The sequence below is a fragment of the Lathamus discolor genome, chromosome 7, assembly GCF_037157495.1.
Source record: "Lathamus discolor isolate bLatDis1 chromosome 7, bLatDis1.hap1, whole genome shotgun sequence".
NCBI lineage: Eukaryota > Metazoa > Chordata > Aves > Psittaciformes > Psittacidae > Lathamus > Lathamus discolor.
In genome coordinates this window covers 5,832,417-5,853,912 of record NC_088890.1, presented here as the reverse complement: position 1 = coordinate 5,853,912, position 21,496 = coordinate 5,832,417, and the positions used below count along the sequence as shown (strand labels likewise).

General features: G+C 39.2%; 1 protein-coding gene across 3 annotated transcripts in view; it reads right to left on the bottom strand.

Annotated features, from left to right (window-relative positions):
* The window catches only part of PBRM1 (polybromo 1), a 69,732-nt gene that overhangs the window by 41,192 nt on the left and 7,044 nt on the right, over window positions 1-21,496 (bottom strand). For all 3 annotated transcript variants that reach the window (XM_065687170.1, XM_065687169.1, XM_065687171.1), the window contains 8 exons: window positions 19,933-20,064; window positions 19,134-19,250; window positions 18,502-18,570; window positions 17,653-17,751; window positions 16,364-16,449; window positions 12,866-12,964; window positions 9,914-10,005; window positions 5,211-5,427 (listed from right to left, as the gene is read on the bottom strand). In XM_065687170.1, the coding sequence (XP_065543242.1) occupies window positions 5,211-5,427; window positions 9,914-10,005; window positions 12,866-12,964; window positions 16,364-16,449; window positions 17,653-17,751; window positions 18,502-18,570; window positions 19,134-19,250; window positions 19,933-20,064 (911 nt within the window). The remainder of the gene's footprint in view (window positions 1-5,210; window positions 5,428-9,913; window positions 10,006-12,865; window positions 12,965-16,363; window positions 16,450-17,652; window positions 17,752-18,501; window positions 18,571-19,133; window positions 19,251-19,932; window positions 20,065-21,496) is intronic.

The window sequence follows — 21,496 nt, the reverse complement described above, 5'->3', positions numbered from 1 at the left end:
CTTTGGAGCAGAACAACTCCAAAGCAAGCTGCAGGCAGAACAAGCAAGGCAATAGCGTTTCCTAGGGAACATATCCCACCTGCAACAGTTTTCTTTTTACAAAAAGTGAACTCTATATTGGTTCTGTACAATGCCATGAACTGCTGGCTCTCCATATGAGCCGATCTCCCAAGCTACTTGATGCTAACAAATCCGGGATTTGCTTTGTTCCCGCTCCCAGAGACAGAAAGGCAGCTATGCAGACCCCAGAACACCACTGTCATATGCTTAATCTAAAAATACAACACTAACCCCACATAGCCTTGGTATCCCACACTGGCTTCATCTGTGTGTATTTAGGCAGTGACCTATCCATATTGCAATGCAGCAGTCTAACTCTGAAGCACCAAAAAGCTGAAGAACCATAGGAAACTGCCATTAGTCTTAAGTATACCATTCTATGTGCACCGATTCTCTGCTCTCTCATGATCCTGTGGAAAAATCTTTAAGCTCATGGCAAAGGTGCAACCCTGAGAGTAGCTCACAAGTGAAGAAAACCAACTTAATTGTATCTTACTCCTTTAAATCCTAACTTAGAGCCAGAAGACAAGAGGATGAGAAAATACTGCCTTAAAAAGAATGATAATTCAAATTATCTTACCCCCAAATAAAATCTTGCTTTTACCAGCATTTGTTTATTCACAACCAAATAATCAAGGTGCAGCCATCTGATTTGAAGCAAATAACCTACATTCTCGCATTTGTACTCATGAAAGGCCTGACAACAAAAGTAAAAATCCAGACTTGGCCCATATAGTTCAGAAAGGCAGACAGCTTCCCACCACATACATGAAGAATGAAAAAATTCATAGGCACAGAAATAACCCTGTTCCAGTCTGTAACTAACCTCCAACCTTACCATCCTCTTTAGCAAACAACAGGATGATTAATTAAGAGGGTTATGCACAGAAGTACTGAACAGTTTTAATTATACCTAAATTCAGCAGAACTCAAGTATTGTGTCTTTCCTGGATTTAGAGTATGAAATGCAGCTTCACAATACATCTTAAAAAGCCATCTCGCCATCCTTGGAAGGAAAGAATTTTATCAACATCCGTTCATTTCACAAAGAGAGGCTAAAACTAACCAAATCTATGGCTCTACAGGAAGTCTCTGCCAACATAATACAAATTAAACTGATACACTAGAAACCAAGAGCAATTTCTGTGAAATGATTGACAGTGGTAAAATTGTACCTGAAGGCATGAGGAAAACTTGGGAAACCAGAATTTTAAACATAACAACCTTTGCAAAATGAGGAAAAAGTATAGTTTAAAAGGTACGCTACAGTTACATAAGGCCACTAAGCCTAAAACAACGCTGGCATGACATTTATTTTGGTCAAAATCAGAAGAATAATAATAAATTCCATACAGTAAGCTGGCACTCAACTCCCTAGAAGATCTACTGGAAACTCATCAGCTCTTCCAAGTGGAATATCTGAAAGAACTGAAGACAAGGGAGATACTCTCCCCACATGGTCAAAAGATCCATCTCACTAGACACACACTATGCCTAAAAAACTCCTAGAAACAAAAAATACAAGCACATAGCTAAAACCAGTTCTCATGTAACTTAATTTCTTTTATTCAGAAATTGTGAAGTGCTAACCCTGCTTCTTTAGGGAAAAAAACCCAACAAACAGTAACAAAGAATGGACATGACCAAGATGGCATTTGATAAATGCTCTACTGAGGAACAACAGTTGTCATCTTATGAAGTACATTAGGAACTTCGTTTACTTGAAACTGTGATTTTATACAGGCCTGAAGTACAAGATGCATTGAAAGTACTTGCTAAGGTAGGAAAATTGGTTATACAGACAGAATATCTAAAAAATGTACAATATTCAACAACTATGAAACTCTATCAAGTGAAAGGAATGAAAGAATTGCTAAATCTCAGATGAAGGGAAAATTTACAGGGTATTCTCAATATTTGAAAGACCTATTTTTTTTTATTAGAGAGTACTCTTCCAAGTGACTCATTCACAGACACATGGAACACAATGTCATATTATTTTTCTAAAGTCAATGTAATAAATCTTAATGTACTTTTTTTTTTAATTAAGAACTTAAGTTATAATGGGCTTAAACTCTGTTGTTTTAAACTAAACAAAAAGTTCTCTATAAACCATTCAGGCTTTAATCCCGAGAGCAGTCTCCTTTAATTCAAGATAAGTTTCACTCCTTTAATTGCAGTATTACTAGAACTTGTGAAATTATAACAGAAAGTATGTTCGTATTTAGTACAAGTCACATCAATAATTAATCCAAAGGCAGTAAGACTCACCACAAATCTCACAGTTCCAGGAGAACCTCAACACACCCCAGTGCAGTGAAATGACATGTTTAGATTCCTGTGCTGCAGACCATTGTCCAAAAGGATGCACATTCATAAGAAAAATGGATTTCAAATCCTCAAATAGCAGATGTCACACAAAACCAACTGTGGTTCATATTAGATCCAGGCACTTTTTTAAACATAAACTATAACCCCAGGTTCCTGGAGCTCAAGACACCAGGGTGTGCCAGTGAAGACTCTAATTTCAGCGCCCGTGCACCCACACCACTCACATGCTCAGGAAAGAACTGCTGCCAGGGAATTCCCTGCAGTACTTCCCTCCTTGGGTGTAGAAAAGCCTGATCCACTTGCCTTAGGGATCATAGTTACCAATGCTGTAAAATGTAATTAGGAACGCAGTTCCTGTAAGCGTGCCAGATCTAGCACTCAAGTACTGGGTAACTGAACACATTCTCCTGCATTATTTCCCAACTATTCCTCTGGTCACTTATAATTACAGAATGACTTTTCACCAGCTATGTGAAGTCTGCAAAGTAACGTCCACACCATGCGCTTGTATCATACCTGGAAGTCACAGCCCTCAGAGCGTCATGCCTTTCATTTTAAATAGGCTACTCTTGTTCTACTCGTCTCAGCTATGCCTGCTGACAGGGCAAGAAGTAATGAGAACAACTTGAAACACATGAAATTTCATCTGAACAGGGTACTGTGAGGCTGGTTCCCAGGAAGGTTGTGGAGTGTCTGTCTCTGGAGATACTCAACACCTGACTGGATATAGTCCGGGGCAACTGGCTCTGGGTGATCCTACTACAGCCAGAGGTTGGCCCGGATGGTCTCCCTTCCCACCTCAGTTATTCTGAGACTGTATAAAGAGCAAGTCAGGAAGAAACTAGCAGAAAACTAAAGCCATCAGCAGGATTACCTCCCACATTCAGGAACAGCTTAGGATCTGCACTACTCATATGACTGAGGGTTAGAATGCTCATAAAGTGATTGAGAGGCTGGGATAGGTATTATGAACATCTCATTAAAACAAAACATACCCATACTCTCTCTAGAAATCATACACTATTTTGTAAGGCTTTTCCTGCATTTAACACACAAAAAGCCTCCTAAAATATATGACTATCTGTAGAATTTGCAACGGCCACACATTTCACAGCGCACTCTAGCAGGATAGCCTAAGTAGCCAGATGCCAAAGTGGAGATAGGAATGCCAGACTTTACTCCAACACCTTCAACTTTTCACTAGGACAATTGACTTTTCTGTCCCCATCTGTGAACACACGATATGCTCTTTGCATGTACATCTTAAAAAACCCCAAACCCACAAAACACAAAGTCTCACCATCATCAAAAACCACAAACTAAAATGTCAAAAATTGCTAAAACAGTTGGCCTATTACAAATACTGTACTTGAACTTGTTTGCTACACTCATTTCTAAAGAGAACTGTCCCTTCTTATTTTCTAAGCTCTCAGTCAGTAAGTATTTCACCACCACCACCCTGCAGTTCTTCATATAGTTGCATGGAGTTTCTGTACTGCTCACATAGCCAGATGCAACCTGCCTACACTGGAAGGAAAGCAGAAACACAGCTGCTTCCCTATGGCAAATTATGTGTCCTATGACGGATATCAAGTGTATTTTTACTGGAAGGTCTCTCCCAGTTAAATCTGTTTATATGTCATTTGAACCAATATTCTTTGCTACATTCAGACAAAAAGCTTCCTGACAATTGTCACCGATTTCTCAATTTCATCTTTTTTCTCCCTCCATCAAGAGCATTTTGTGCTTTGTTCAAGATACTTTCTTTGCCAAGCCAACAGCTGTACTAAGACATATGAGAAAACTGCTTTAAAGCTGCTGATGGATTGATAACCAGTGTGGGAGCTCTGTACTTGTTCCTGAGTACATGCAAACATCCTCTGACAGGTTAGAAAAGAAAGAAGAAGAAAAAAACAAGCCCAAAACTCAACTGCCCTTCCTCCCCCATAAAAAACCCAAACAAACAAACAAAACCCACAAAAGCAGCTTAGTTTCTTTCTCATTTAACAGAGACACTGCTTATCCACAATTACACCAAGTCTAGCAGATCATATTATGGTAAAACTAAAATTTAGACCCATTATTAGAGTGGATTACAAACACAAGAACAGTGGCAGGACCCAGTCCTCACTTAATAAAGGACCAGCAGCCCCAGTGGCCAATGGGCAGGAGGCCAGGGCCACCTGAGTCTGGTCAGTGCCATTAAGGTCTGCTAATACACTCAGGACCTTGACAGGTATCCATCACAGTAGCTCATCTTGGACCACTCAGGTTTTTGATGTGACACCTGCACTCTGGCAGCTGATGAACCTTTCATGCCTCACAGACTCATAAAGGGTGTATCGCGTACTTCAATCCAGACTAGCTACCTCATGAACAATTATCCTGTTATACTATGACCAAGACAAAAGGAACATAATTACAAATATCTTTTTACTGTTCAAATTGCTGAAGATTAATTCAAAAAACACAGCAGTGAGAGGTAACTAAGCCATCAAGGTCAAGGAGAAAGAATAATGGGGGTTCTGCTAAAGCTTTCATCTTTGCTGCCCCCCCAGCCTTCAGAATTATTGATATGGCAACTTTAAGGCACATTACAAATGAAACTCCATCAAAAATAAACCAAATGACAGCCACCTATAAAATATGATCAAAAGACTGATGCAGACTGAGTTGAAACAAGAAGCAACCAAACGTAAAGGACAGATGGCATACACTGCATTAGGTATCAACAAATTGACTACAAGGTAGGACTCTGGAAATAAAGTAAGTCCTTGAATAGTTTCGCACCAGATGTAGTTTGCATTCTGTTTTCTTACCTGATCTGCTGCAATGAAATAGGTGTTTTAATCTGCTGATAATAATCAGGATACTTTTTCTTGGAAGGCAAGTGGAAAAAGGGTTCAGATATGAGCTGGCCCTGATTATTTCGGCAACTTCTAACTGTGTCATAAAGCTGATAAAGAGGATTAGAAGTGTCCATGAAGGAAGTAATGCTCTCGGCTTCAGATTCTCCCTCTTCATAACGAGCAGCAGCTGCACAGAGAGAAAGGGAAAATGGGAATCTCAGTAGGACAACTCAGAGCGGGGTTTTTTGATGACTTTTCAAATGGATAAAGATCTAAATCAGCAGAAAAGGCAGTCTCTCAAGCAAGGGCATTCAGCCACTCTCTGGCAGTCAGATTCATACCTCAGAAAAGGACATCACAAATCTACTGTATGAGCCTCAAGCCAATTAAAAAAATGCACTTTATCTAGTTATTGGAATCTCTCTTATCAGATGAGACTTCATTTCTGCCACTGGTAATACACCCTTACCAGCTACAAGTGCTGAGAGTCCATATCAGACTCTGTAACAGGACTGCCCAACCACACACTAGCTAGACAACAGCTACGCCCTTATTTACCCATCAAACCATTAATACCAGTATTTGTGCCAAATACGTTTGTATACTGAACTACTGTCATACTAACACACTACAAGGATACAAATTGACAAACCATGTCTGGAAGCTTCGAAGGTGCCTGGCTAGTTAAGCCAAATGGCCAAATTCAAAATCAATTTTTGTACATGTATCAAAAAAGTGACTTCAAAACTTCTATAATCCTTTAAACCATATTAATCACATCTCAGTTCGAAAATTGTGAAGTTTAGCAGAAAAAACCCTGACATTAAAGCCTGAAGGTGCACCTCTAATTTACACAGCAAAATAAAGGATAAATATTTTAGAATTATTATATTATTAGCATTCTATATTTACATATAGAATTAGCATAAATCTTTCATAATTATTTACAAATTTCACAGTAAACCTAGTTATCTATATAAAGTATCTACTATGCTTCAGGTTTAGGATGAATGAAAGAAATGCTATGAAGAGCTAACATTCACTGCAGATAAAATTAGGAGAAACATTACATGAGCAGCAGAAACACAACTGGAACAGAAAACATTGGTAGTGGAAATACAGGATGGAAAAAGTAAATGGCCATTCCTCCCACACTTCTCAGTAACAGAAATGGTGTAATTTGTACCTTGCAGACAAGCATAACATAAAATCTGTGGGTATGCACATACTGAAGTTGAAGTATTCACCCCTTTTTCATCTTCTTAAGAGTTAAAGTTTGGCAGATGACACAGTTGGTAATTCAGTCACACAAAAGGCAGTTCTCTAACATTCATGCCAAGTTTCCAGCTGGCATTTTTGTTATTGCTCAGCACAGGCTGGCAATGTTTCAAGCTTTCTATCCAAGTTCAGTAAACACGTACCAAAACGATGACAAAGCCAGGGGACACTCTCACTACATAAAAGCATAATACTATCATTTTTCCTCTGCAGTCTGACATTGCAGATCTATGTGAGTATATGACGTATGGGACCTACCAGACAAGTTAGATGGAAACTAAAACACAAGCAGACCTTGTGCAAACACATAACGAAGATGTTCACTACTGATTCAGGGAAGACACTCCAAATTATCCTAATTTGTATATGCCTACAAATTATCCTAATGTGCATGCCAGTCAGCATCACTTAATGGCCTAGCATCTACCACATCTACCACAGTAGCCAGCAACACAGCAGCTGGACAGAATAACTCAGGTAGAAACAAAAGACTGGAGTTAACACTATGTTCTCCTGTACCTGAAAATGGAGATAAATGCTAACAGCTAAGAGAATGATATCAGGTAAAGTAAGTTTCAAAAATAGACTACACAGCAACAGTCAAACGGCTCAGTTCTGAGTGCTCCATCAAAAAGTAAGAAACAGAGTAGAAAAAACAGCAGAATATGTTTTTATGAAAAAGAAAATAAGAAACTAGCCAAGTATACTGCTATCCTCTTATATGTGGCAGCCAGCAGGAAAGCAGTTCAATACCCCAAATAAGAAATGTACGTCCTTTGCATTGGAAGTAGAACACCAGACATTCCTTAAAATAAAAATCTAAGTAAATTAAACAGGCACTAAAAGGAAAGTGTTTACATAATATTGTAATGTAGCTAAAACCACTTTCATTATGAGGTGTATGTTCTTTACAAGCAATGTGTCAAGCATTTCATATTCTTACATATTCAGAAAATTACACTGCTCTAGTACGAAATCTGTTCTCCGAAGAAAACTGATGAAGAATGTATTATTCAGATCAGAAGACAGGAAAGAAACATATTTTGCCACGAAACGATCTACTGCAATATTACAGATTGTTTAATATGCAGTAGTACCAGGTGCCATATCCCCACCAAGCACACACTGGCAGTGAAGTAACAGTCAGTCCTTTTTCATGCAGCTGTTACCACTACTACAGTTAACAGAGAAATAAAAAACCCTGCAGCAAACCATAACCACGAAGTATCTGCCATGCAACAGTCCCAAACAAAAAGCATTTCCTGATGTCCATTCTGTACCACAGTGACTGCTTCCTGATGAAGGGCCAGCTTCATAATGGAGTGATGTTAAACTGACTTCACTGCAAAAGGAGGAAGCCATCTAATTTACGACTGGAACTAAGCTTTATTATCAGATATAAATGCATCTATCATAATCATGTACTCTTACTCGATGAGGCAGAAAAAGAGTAGAGAGAGAGTATTTGTGTGTATGCGAAAGCAAATTAGTCTTACTCAGTAAGTGATTTGCTTTAAACACTGTCTCCTTTGTGGCCCCAAAGCACCTAGGCAACAATGAATGCTCACAGTCTAACTGAAGATAAATGCTAGTAAAACCAAAAGTAGCATCCAGTCTTAAAACATTTCTAAATTTAATAATAATATATAGCTTTGTTTACAAAATGGCATACTTTTAAATAAGTACCACAGAATGACCATCTATGCCTGCCTTTACAGATTTATAATGGGGAGGAAGGATGCTGCAGAAGCTGCTCATGCACTAATATATTTGAGCTGGAAATCTACAAGCTCCACCACACCATGACACCCTCTGAAACTGTGAGGATAAACTCCAAGTTGGAAACAGATATTGTTCATTGCTTAAGCAACTGCTAGAATCCAAGAAGCTCATAAAGATTTAGTTCTCTATATTGAGGAGAAAATTCTCTTCATGTTCAGTCATGCAGCCTAGTTCTCATTTATTTTAACAAGCCTTGGTGGAAAGAAAAAAAATGAGATTCCAGAGTAACTAATAAAAAGACTTGGTTTAAATAAAAATCCTTTTTATGCAGAGACTGGAAACGCAGCGATGTCCAAGTAGTGCATTGGGAGGGACAGAAAATCTTAAGGGTGACAGAGGTCTTCTAAAAAAACTGACATTGCTCCTTAGGTGAATATGATAAAGACAGAAGAGCTGCAGCAGCAGCAAAGCAAAGAGCTCAGATGTATATGAAAGGCCCTATGAAAATTACAATAATGTCCATAGTAGAGGTAGCACCTGAAAGTGGTTAAATCACTTCAAGAATTTAAACCATATGAAGACATAAAAAGCTATGTGTGGTTACAGAATTACGATTTGCAAAAATAGCAGCTAATAATCGCACTGAACCAAGCCAATAAATACCCCTCACACCTCCCAGAAAGCAGCTGCTCCAAAGCAATAACTCAACTCTGCTTTTGTTTGCAGCAAAATGGTCCAAAACAATTCTACAGCATGTCCATCCACTGGAAAAGTGGTGAACACAATTCAATTTCCAGGTGTGAAATGAATGCTCCCAAAATACAAACTGAAGAGATGCATCATTTCACACCAATGCAAAAATAATGTTAACAAAAAATAGAACTGAAGATGTGTAAAACATTTCAGAAACTGCCCCTGAGAGGAAAGCAAGGAAGGTGCTGAGAATGTAACTATCAAGACAAGCTAGCTTAAAAGACAACTTATAACAATTTATGACTGATACTGAAATATCTGATATAACGCATATATTATGGCATATACACTTATATTATAAAGCTAAAGCATGCTTATGAAACTAAGGGTGCTGTATGAAGGCATGCCTTTTTACATGCTTTTGTTTAAACATAAACCTTCATGTAAAATTTCATGCCTGCTAGGCTGGACCAGATATTTCTGAATTATGTTCTCACATTTACCTGTCCTTACACCTCATACACTATCTCCAACTTCAAAAATAAAACCTGAGACCCAATGGCACAAGAGGGCAAGAGAAAACAAGCCAGTGTCAGTGAGACTTCTCTCAAACACTTACAGCACTGTAAATCTCTTTTACTACAAGAAGCACCCAATGTCTTACCCCAGTGTCTCAACTTCTGTTTCATATTAGGAGGAATAAAAACGTGCAGCAGTTTCCTAAAGCTTGGCTAAGTATACTTGGAAACACACACACTAAATTCAAACCATGCAAGCGAGTTTGGCCTGCGCTGTCTGACCAGCTGTACCTTTATACATTGTATTTAGAGAGAACAGGGATTGAATTTACATACTGAGTTTGGAAACACTGCAAAATACTTTTGAAATAAAGATATTTGAATGTATCAGAAGTCCTACAGTTCTGTTTATTCCAAACATTTAAATTGAAAAAAATAGAGAAAATGCATTTCAGTTCCTACCTGCCAAAGCTGCATCCTCATCACTTTCTGATCCATATTGCAATGCCATAGTTATGGCTGATAAACGATCCCCTTGGGCTGATCTTTTGTTACTATGAAAGAGAAGTGAAAAAAACATGCAAATTAAAAACAGGGTTATCACAATAACCATTAGCAGTCACTCAAGAGTGTGTAAGTGAACACAATGAAGCTCATGATGGCTGCTTACAGGAATACAGATGTGACTACACAAGAAAATACTGGTGCCCTGAACAAGAGAAGCTGTTAACGACCTGAGTCTGCCTCTATTTTGAGGCAGTTCATCAAACTGAAAAACTGGACACACCGTCAGAAAGCTAGAGCTCAAGCTAGCTATTCTTCTGCCCTATTTTGACTGCCTGAGTATTGGAGAAGGGAGATGATAAAAAGTCCCTCACGTAAGTAAATTCGTTATTGATTCTGTTTTAGAAGGATTTGTCTACAAGAAGGAATCCAGCACACTGTAAGCTGTGTAAGTTGTTTTCTCCCATTTCTCCACCTTATTCATTTTCGGCACACACAGTGCCTATACGCAAAGAAGCTTCCTCTGCTTTCTAGACCAGCATTCACACTGGCTAGGGTCTCAGAAGACTTCTTTAGCATTTCTCTCTTCCTCCCTTTTGTCCCAGACCTGGAGCACATGCCTACACTTTCATGCCTACACTGTAGGCTATGCCTGACAATCTGCTTTTTTACCAGGTCAGGTCCTTAGGCACCTCCAGCAATGGGCTCAGCCTTGCCCTGTGGGAGCAAAGTGAAGGCTGGGGAAAAGCAGATGGGTTGCTGTCGTGCATGCGCAGGTCCCACACTTTCCAATGCATCCCAATATATCCTTTCTTGTCTTTTATATACACAGATATTGTTCCCTTCGGCTGTGAGCTATCCCTCTGAAATGTCCATTGAGTTCATTTAGTCCATGATTTTTGGCTCCATCTGTCATAACAGTCCTTCAGGGGAGGAGAGAAGGTGTGTGCTGTCGCACTGATGCATGCTGAAGCCAATTCTGGTTCTACCATGACTGCACTTTGCCCAGTTTCATCAAAATTCAGAACGATTTTTTCATTAATCTGTGTAAATTTCATTGCAATACAGTTGATACGGCACATAGCAACCACAGTAGTAATGACATACAGTATTACATAGCAAGTAACATCACAGAATTCAAATCACAGGCTCTTCTCAGCCAGAATCAAATCCCCTTGAGGTACACACTGGACTTCCCCATCCTCTTGCATTACTCATCAAGTGCACCCAGGTAGGGTGCCTTGGCAGGTTTGCTGGAGATGCATAATCTGCCAGGCCCCTCTGTATTTTGCTATGAGTGTGTTGAAAGCTTGTGGGTAAGGATCAGGGACCAAGGCAACAAAGGAAACCTTCCGAGTATCTACCACAGGCTGCCCAATCAGGACAAAACTACTGACGGAGCCTTCTTACTCCAGCTACAGGAAGCATCACACTTCCTGGCTCTTGTCCAGGCTTCTCAGTTATGTCAAGCAAAATACAAAGGTCAAAGAAAGTGATTGCTGATGAGCAAGACTGGTAAACTGGGTTTCCTAGTCAAGCCTGTTGTGGGATCAGTGAGACCCACTTACTCCACACAGCTTCAACTGCATGATGTGTACGGGAGACCCTCCCTTTGAACTTCCAGTTCAGCACCAGCAGCTGGGGTGCCAAGAGGAGTTGTGCTTCAGTACCAACCATTTCCAAAGCAGCTTGAACCCCTTCATACGCTGCCAGTATCTCTTTTTCAGTAGTAGAGCAGCCCTCAGATCCTCTGTATTTGCAATTCCAAAACCATAAGGTTTGATCTTGAGTGTCCACTGATGCTTTCTGCCAGAGGCTCCTGGTAGAACCATTCTCCCCAGCTGAGGTGTTAAGCATACTTTTTACATCTTGCTCTGCATGAACTGGCCAAAGAGCTACTGAATTAGTTACCTCCCGTTTAATTTATTCAGAGGCTTGTTGCTGCTCAGGGCCCCATCTGAATTTGTTCTTCTGGGTCACTTGACACAGAGGTCATCACTGCCAATGCGTTAGCATACAATGGGGTACTTCATACAAACTTCACCACATGGGTTGTGCCCACTTTATCTGGATCTCTGGCTAAGTGCTTCTTGTCCAGGTCCTTGTAAATCACCTGGAGCACCAGTAATCCCCTCAGGTAATGGATACCTTTCTCCATGGTGGCTCACTTGCCTGGGTAACATAGTACATCTTCCTTGATGGGAACGGGCCCCTTTCCTTCATGCCTGACAGGAGTCATCTCCAGAGGCTGAGGACTTGTGCCCCTTTTCCAACAGCATTGTCAATGCTCCCTTCTCTAGAAAGGGATTCCAGCTGTCTGGCTTCCTTACCCTAACTCCAGGCTATTGGCTCTGTTATCCCAACATCAGAGTCAATGTGCTCTTCTGGATGACGGCTGAAGTCTCTGCACAGATCCAGTAATCCAGCCTACTCAGGAAGTTTGCCATAAATGCATCCCAAAAGCAATGCTTTCTTTTTACAGGCTTCATCAGTTTCCATTGGCCATCTCTTAATTATTCAGTCCTACCAATTACTTCTTTTTAGTCTCCAACTTTAGTTTACAACACATTTCCATGGGTTTTTCACCTGCTTTAGTTTGCAATGAAGCTTAACATATTGTTCTTCAGAACATTTCTAAGGAAATAATTACATATAGAGTATTTCTTGCCAGGTGTTTTGAAATGTTAAATATAAAATCAAATAAGGAAGAGTAATTACAGGAAAGTAACTTATTAAATCCTACTTAGTAGATAATCGACTGAAACATATCTGAATCTCAAAAGTATCTGCATCAACATTGAAGAGCACTCGCAACCAAAAAACCACCCAAAACCAAATCAAACCAACAAAGTTTTAGTATTTCCATACGATGACGACCCACCTTTCCCTCCAAGTCCACCATCTACTTACCGATAATATTTGTTAGAAGAATTTCTCTCATCACCAACACTGCCTTTACCCTGTGAGGAAGGACCTGTCAGCTTGGAAGCAGTCAAATTTGATGAAGTCCTTAAGGTAGAAGAGACAAGCCAAGGAAAGGGGAAAAAAATAAAGAGGCCCACCTTAGACCCAAGAAAAGGCGCAGCAAGGATAAAGCTTTTTACAGAACTACTTTGACAGATCAGCCAAAAGGTTTGGAGACAGATATAAAATGCTTTAAAGCTAACAGCGAAGTAACATTAAGATACGTTTAATGCCCCAGCATTAACATCGATTTTGTTTACAAAGCCAGAGGAAGGTGTAACATTTAGATTGAGGATTAATAGCTATACACACAGCTCAGCCTACAGTAGCAGTGAAAGCAGCCAACAACATGTTCCTTAGTATCCAGATAAAGCTCATCATACAGATCCAATCACCTTTTATCAATACTTAAAATCATTGTCAAGTTGCTTGACAGTGTCAAGCCACTTTATTTTGCCGTTTTATTTAAGGGACAACAGGTAAATGCACCAACAAAGAGCAACTTAGTATGACAAAGGATACAATGAACTCTGCAACAGAAAAGCATGATTTTAAACACAGAGGCAACATGTCCACAGAACAGGTTAGTAGCAATACGATGAATTTGATCCGATCCATTAACAACAAAGAAAAACAAATGTAAATTGAGAAGAAAAATAGAGTAAATTAGCTTTCAATGAACTCAGGGGGGTATTTTATTTAAACCAGCCATAGGTAAAGGAGACTCCCCTTTGAGACAATTAAGCAGTTAAAAAAATAATTTTGTTTCCTTCACTAGAACGAAACAAAAGAAGATTAATGGTTCAATAAAAGAGCAACCAGTGAGGTGCAGAGCAGCAGGTGAAAGGTTTGGTTTTCATGACACTTTTCTTTCACCCTGATTTTTTTTTTTGCATTCAGCACAGTATTATTGTAGCCTGCTTCAGGTTTATATTTATTTTTTTTTTCCAAGTTAGAGACAAAGAAGGGAGCTCTCAATTATTCTGACATTCAGATTACTTTGGGATTTGCAGGTCTATTGAGAACACAGTACATAAGAGAACATCTAGAATAAGGTAGCCGAGAAGTGGAGAAATGGAAATGGGTTGGCAGTGTAAGAGAGGAATTCAACTAACAAATATCAGTGTGATTTATCTGTCATCCCTTCTTATGCAAACACCTTCATTTTGAAGGAAAACAACAGTGATAAAAATAAAATTACAATTTAAATAGCAAACCTTAATGCCTGTATGTAATTCTAGTTACTGCAAAACAAACGTATGTTTTGTTCAACATCTTTGTCGCTGACATGGACAGTGGGATTGAGTGCGCCCTCAGCAAGTTTGCCGATGACACCAAGCTGTGTGGTTCGGTTGATACCCTGGAGGGAAGGGATGCCATCCAGAGGGACCTTGACACGCTTGTGAGGTGGGCTGATACCAACCTTATGAAGTTCAACCATGACAAGTGCAAGGTCCTACTCCTGGATCGGAGCAATCCCAGGCACAGCTACAGATTGGGCAGAGAAGAGATTCAGAGCGGCCCTGCGGAGGACTTGGGGGTGCTGGTTGATGAGAAAATGAACATGGGCTGGCAGTGTGCACTCGCAGCCCAGAAAGCCAACCGTATCCTGGGCTGCATCAAAAGGAGCGTGACCAGCAGGTCAAAGGAGGTGATCCTGCCCCTCTACTCTGCTCTTGTGAGACCTCACCTGGAGTATTGTGTGCAGTTCTGGTGTCCTCAACATAAAAAGGACATGGAACTGCTGGAACAAGTCCAGAGGAGAGCCATAAGGATGATCAGGGGACTGGAGCACCTCCCGTATGAAGATAGGCTGAGAAAGTTGGGGCTGTTCAGTCTGGAGAAGAGAAGGCTGCGTGGAGACCTCATAGCAGCCTTCCAGTATCTGAAGGGGGGCTATAGGGATGCTGGGAAGGGGCTCTTCACTAGAGACTGTAGTGATAGGACAAGGGGTAGCAGGTTCAAACTTAAACATGGGAAGTTTAGATTGGATATAAGGAAGAAATTCTTTCCTGTTAGGGTGGTGAGGCACTGGAATGGGCTGCCCAAAGAAGCTGTGAATGCTCCAGCCTTGGCGGTGTTCAAAGCCGTGTTGGACAGAGCCTTGGGTGAGAAGGTTTAGTGTGAGGTGTCCCCCATGGCAAGGGGGTTGGAACTAGATGATGTTGAGGTCCTTTCCAATCCTAACTATTCTATGTATGTTCAGTGTCTCTAGAATCAAGGTCTTCCAGCACTACACATACTTTTAAGAAGGAAAAATTAAAACATATGTCAGGAATTGCTCCCTAACAGTATTTATGTTCTTATATTTTTATATGCGCACAGGAAGCATACAAATGCTCAACAAAGGAACCACAAAAAACACTATAGAGGTTGAATGTCTCAAAGGACCAAACAGTAAAAATCAACCAGGTAATTTTCACTTCTTTCACACATCACAATTCCAGGCAACACTTTCAATATTGGCATCATCTACACATTTTTCAGACAACAAAAAAATGTAAACTGCCTTTCAGTAAGGTAAGGGAGTCCTGGTGTTTACAGTTGAACCATACAAACCTTCACAGGAAACGACAGCAGTTATTTTCCAGCATCAAATATCAGTAAACAGCTCAAATCCATAAAGACAGTCCCCCCCGTAAAGAGTTTGCTAACTATGGGATGACTTGCAAGACATCGCTTTATTTTTTAGATAAATGACATGGCTCATTCTGGCAAATAACCTCTAAACCTACTTCTAAGAGCTACTTATAAGAAAAAGGTTTGTATGAGAAGAAATCTAATTGCATTTCAGGTAAAAAACATCTAAAATGACTACATCGCTTCTCTGTCTATTATGATTTTCACAGGAAGAAAATGCTATTTCCTAAATAAAATTATCCCATGAAACAAACAGAGCTATGAACTGTATTTTATACCTGCCTGTTCAAGACCAAATCTATGCTTCACTAAGTCGAGATCTTCAGTGCCCTGTGCCTCTTTCCACAGCTAGAAATTGGTTTCCAAGCAAGAGTTTATACAATGCGGACTTCCTTCTAAATATATGTTGCCTGAGGCCTTGTTCCTATGTTTCTGCCCCTACCTAATTAATAGCAAGCTCTTATGCTTCAGCTCCTAATAAGGTTCAAGATTCTCCATCATTTTTCATAAAGCAAAGCACAACAAAGCACCATGTTTCCTACCATTACCTTTCTGTCATTAACTCTTGAGTTATAAATGATCTACTGACACCTCTTAATGTGAACATCACAGAAATATTTCACCACAGGAGTATTTAGACAAAAAGTTTCCTTCCAGAAACTATTTTACATTTTTTAACCTTTAAAACAACAATAAACTAAGTTTTCAAGCAATTATTTCTCACTGTATTGTCCACAGCAAAATTAAAGGAATGTCTATAGAGATTTTTATATGACATTACAAAAAGAACTCTATTTGCAGTACCTGATTCGGAGACTTGACTTGGCCAACTCACTGTGTTCAATTTCAGCCTTTTTCATATTAAATATTTTTTTAATTGCATTTGCATCCTGTCAATTAAAAGAATTTATTTAATATTGAAAGTGCAGAATGTTATACTCGGGCATATCCATCTATCCAAAAATCTAAAACAAAAATTAAGCGTTTTTTACATTTAGATATAAAACAACGTGGCACGAGAAATGAAGCACAGAACAAAGCCTGCCTGGAATACACCCACAGTGGCTTGCAAAAACTGAACAGAACAAATAGCTGAGTAGCTTTGAGGTCATTTTTTGTCATAACCATAAAAAAAACCAAACCAAACACACAAAAAACCCCTACAATTTGCAAATATGCACAAATGCCACTTAGAATTAAACATGGAAATTACTTTCTGTGCCTTTACAATCAAAAAGTTACCACCATTACTGAGATTTACACCACTTGCTCACTCTCATTCTACACCCATGGACTCAATACTTGAAGTAACAGTTCACAAGATAGAGATTACCAGTTTTGACTGAGGTTACAAATATGCGTTATGTAACCAGGAACTGAAACTACAATCCCAACAAAAGCGTAACTGGAAAAGTCCAAGAGCCACTTACATAATAGTGTTATACATATACAAGATCTCTCCCTGTGAAGCCCTTAAAAACTGAGCACACAAAGGAATAATTGACGACCAAAATTCTCATACTTCTAGAGTACATGGAAACAGCAATGTGATAATCACAAAATAACAAACACAAAAAGCTGGTGAACTCAGCTTAAAAAGACAGGAGGTGAAATTTGTCACAAAAATACAGCTAAAAGGAAGAGGATCTTCAAAAACTATGCAGAGAAGGCATGACTCCAGTTTTGAAGCTTATGACGAACACCATAAATAGTTCCTGCAATCTGGAAAGAGACAGCAGCTGAGTACAACTGCTATCACTTGAACCTGTAGTTTCAGGCATTTCAACTTCAATCACAAGTACAGGGATCCTCCATTCCTCCAAAGAAGTCATGTAACTCATACCCCAAGATAAAATCTAATCTGAGAAAACTCTTATACCTCAGCAAGTAACATGTATTCCAGTTATACTAAAAGCAATATATAACAACAAAAAAAAAAAAAAAAAAAAAGGAAAAGCCACTATTAGCTTTTTCTTTTTTAACTGAAAACAATCTTCAGAACCGTATGCTAAAGATTACTTTAAGGATCAACAAGCACAGAAAGTGGCACAGAAAATCAAACTCAAATCAAACTATGAATAAATGAATCTAACCTTGAATACTTGCGATCCGGGCTCATTGTAGGTTTTGGCATTCTTTGCCAGAAGATCTATATCCTTGGCCATTGCATGAATGCTTTTGTAAGTTCCATTCTATACAACAAAAACCAGAACTGGTTAAAGTGGCAACATTCAGAGAACAGCATGAGAACTGAGTCAGAAGCAAAAAGCAAAGGGAATTCATATAGAATAAAGGGAACATTTACAGAAAAACAAGAACATTTCTAAAGAGGACAGATAAGTACCTGAAAAAGTCAAGAAAAAAGAAAGATAAAATGTAAGTGCTAAGTCTTTACAGACTTTACAAATGCTAAGGAAAAGACTGAAAAAATAATGCATTAGACTGCCTTAATTTTGAAGGTTTTAACAAAATGTTATTTTATCTCTATTCTCTAGTTCAATTAGTCCATGTGCTACACAAAACTACTATAACAATATGCTAGAATTACGGAACAACATTTCATATTACTGGTCAAGTAAGACAAAAAATCCATTAGTACAAATCAGCTATTTATAGCACTAGAACAAAAGTAGGTGATGTTAATGCACGACCAAGCTTCAATACTCCAATGTTTTACATTAGAAGTACTTGCCAAGAAACTACTTTAAACCATCAAACATCAAGGAACCCAAAATATTCAGGCTTAATGCCAGTACTCTAGTTTACAGTGCTTGATCTTCAACACAGCTATTTCTGCAGCACTAACAATGTTCATATTTCTAAACAGCAGGGGAAAAACACATTGTCTTTCCTACTGCCACAAACTTTGGCTTCTTACAATTTTAGAGTGCTTACTGTTAAATAAGTATATACTTTGACATATTAACATGCTCGTACTGTACCTGTATCCTTTGGGCAATGGTTTTAAGATCTATGGGCTCCTTTATTATTGCATAATAATCTGGATATTGCTGGAAAAGAAAAACAATTTATTTATTACTATAAGCAGTCACAGAGCTATTGTTCTATCAGCTCACAGAATGAGCTATGAGTTGAATTGCAGATAAGAACAGTGGAAGTTCCACCAGTATAGCAATAGGCTTCAATTTTGGTGAGCCAGCTTGTAAGGCTGATACAAGGAATTATAATTCATCAATAAAATGATATAAAGGAACAGTTCTGTCTGAAAGCCAAATACAGATCTTCAGAGTATTTATTTTGCTGGTTAAACTTATGTCACATCCTGAAACAGAACAGTGAAATCAGATGTATTTAAAAAGATTAAAATCTCTGCACCAAAAAACCCACCCATAATTACCTAAACTGGCAAAACAGGGCAAGCCCCAGACTCCAATGAAAGGCTGAGAATGAACGGGTAGGAGCAAAGAAGGGAGGAAAGCTCTAAAAATAGCTGGAGTTTGTCACTGATGAAATAACAAGCATTCTGAGTGTGCCCATCATAGTGTGTAACATCAGTTATATAAACGTCCCGCTTTCCATCTTAAAACACAACCAGTATTACTAAAATACCCACCACTTTAGAGGGAAGTTTCTGAAACAGTTCACTGATGAGGCGCCCTGATGGGTTTGTGGCAACAGCTATAGCTTCGAGAAGCTGTTCAAGAATTTCCTTCAGGTAACCTGGAGATGACTAATAAGAAATAAAATCACAAAAAGTTTTAAGAGCAGCCATAGTGGAGTGCTTCAAGTTGCACTAAAATACAGGAATTGACTTTTTAAACACAGAAAAAATCAGCTACAAAACACAGATGCAACTTTTGAAAACAACATTGGTTATGCATTTAGGTAAAGCACATGAGAAAAACTTTAATTTCACATTTACACTGCAGATTGTCCAACATGTGTTACGACTCGGTTGTCAATATTAATGAAAACATGCATTCCAACATCACAAACACCAGACAAGCCACTGTCATATCCAGCTTATGAAACACTCCAGGAACAGCTGCATTAACTGAATGAGACACATGCTGAAAAATGATGTAACTGGACATGAAGCTTGCTTGCATCAAACCTCGACGTTGGCATGATACCAAGTACATGTCATATTCATCTCAACTAAACCACAACCACATTTGATCTGTATCAGAAAAGCTCATAACTTCTTTTTCTTGCTAGGCAAAAGTGAAACATACATAAAATGCTGTGATATTCTTAACTAATAAATTGGTATCAGAAATACTTTTTAGGGCATAATTTAACTATGAAAAAACTTAATGCTTATTCACACATGGCGCCAACCTCCCTCTCACAGTCAGCTGACATACAGAGCCATGGCCTCCTACAACTGCAGGTGTCATGCCCACACTTACTAATTCTTGATTGTCATGTCCTTCTTCATCATCATCGTCCTCCTCAGCATCACCTTTTTGAACAAATTCATTTTTTGTGCGCAAATACAACTCCCATAATTTGCAGGCAGCTTTATATTCAGGAGAATCAGGCTGCAGAAACAAATCAAACATTCTACTCAAAATTCAGATCATTCTTGTCTGAAAGAAATGTTTAAATTATTGGTTGAATGGTATTAAATGCATTAAATAAACACATAATAGAAAACCTGGGAAATTCCTGCTTCAGTTGTTCTTCAACAGAGATATTAAGAATCACAATAAGCACTGACTGCATCAAAAGGAGTGCGACCAGCAGGTCGAAGGAGGTGATCCTGCCCCTCTACTCTGCTCTTGTGAGACCTCACCTGGAGCATTGTGTGCAGTTCTGGTGTCCTCAACATAAAAAGGACATGGAACTGTTGGAACAAGTCCAGAGGAGGGCCACGAGGATGATCAGGGGACTGGAGCACCTCCCGTATGAAGACAGGCTGAGGAACTTGGGGCTGCTCAGCCTACAGAAGAGAAGGCTGCGTGGAGACCTCATAGCAGCCTTCCAGTACCTGAAGGGGGCCTATAGGGATGCTGGGGAGGGACTCTTCATCAGGGACTGTAGTGACAGGACAAGGGGGAACGGGTTAAAACTTAAACAGAGGAAGCTTAGATTGGATATAAGGAGGAAATTCTTTCCTGTTAGGGTGGTGTGGCACTGGAATCGGTTCCCCAGGGGGGTTGTGGGTGCTCCATCCCTGGCAGTGTTCAAGGCCAGTTTGGACAGAGCCTTGGGTGGGATGGTTTAGTGTGAGGTGTCACTGCCTGTGGCAGGGGGGTTGGAACTAGATGATCTTGAGGTCCTTTCCAACCCTAACTATTCTATGATTCTACGATTCTATAAAATATAACTTCTATCGCACCAAAGCATTTAAGTCTTTCAGAAAACTTAGCAATAAAATTACCTGGGTTGAGGCTTGGACAAGCCTATTGGATGAATCTGGAAAAATCATTAAGTTTTGTTGATGCATAACACTACTGATATTTAAAATAGACTAAATATCAGTATGCCAGAAATGTGATTTAAGCAAATACTGCTGCCATTGTGTGGCACTTGAAAATTGATTTCTACAGAAGAATGCTAATAAGTGTGTCAATATCTTTGAAAAGACTTCAACGATTTAGATGCAGCATTAACTGAAATTCCAAAGAACTTGATAACATGCTACCACCTGGGTATACATCTAGGTGTATTTTTTGGAAGAGCTATATGCGTTAGTCAGCAAATTCAGTTTTGTAAATACAGAGTTGGTTGTGGTAGACAAGCATGTGCCTATAACATCACTACTTAAGAATGTTACCCAGAAAAAAACAGCTTTTCTACTCTTACATATTTTTCTTTCCCTTTCTTCTGTCACTTCACCTGTATTTCAGGTATTCCTGCAGATATCTCACCTTTTTACTGTGGATTACGCTCATTTTACTTCCCTGTCTCAACCTCTGACAGCTTGCACCACAAATGAGAAACCAACATGACAACTATCCCTAAACGCAC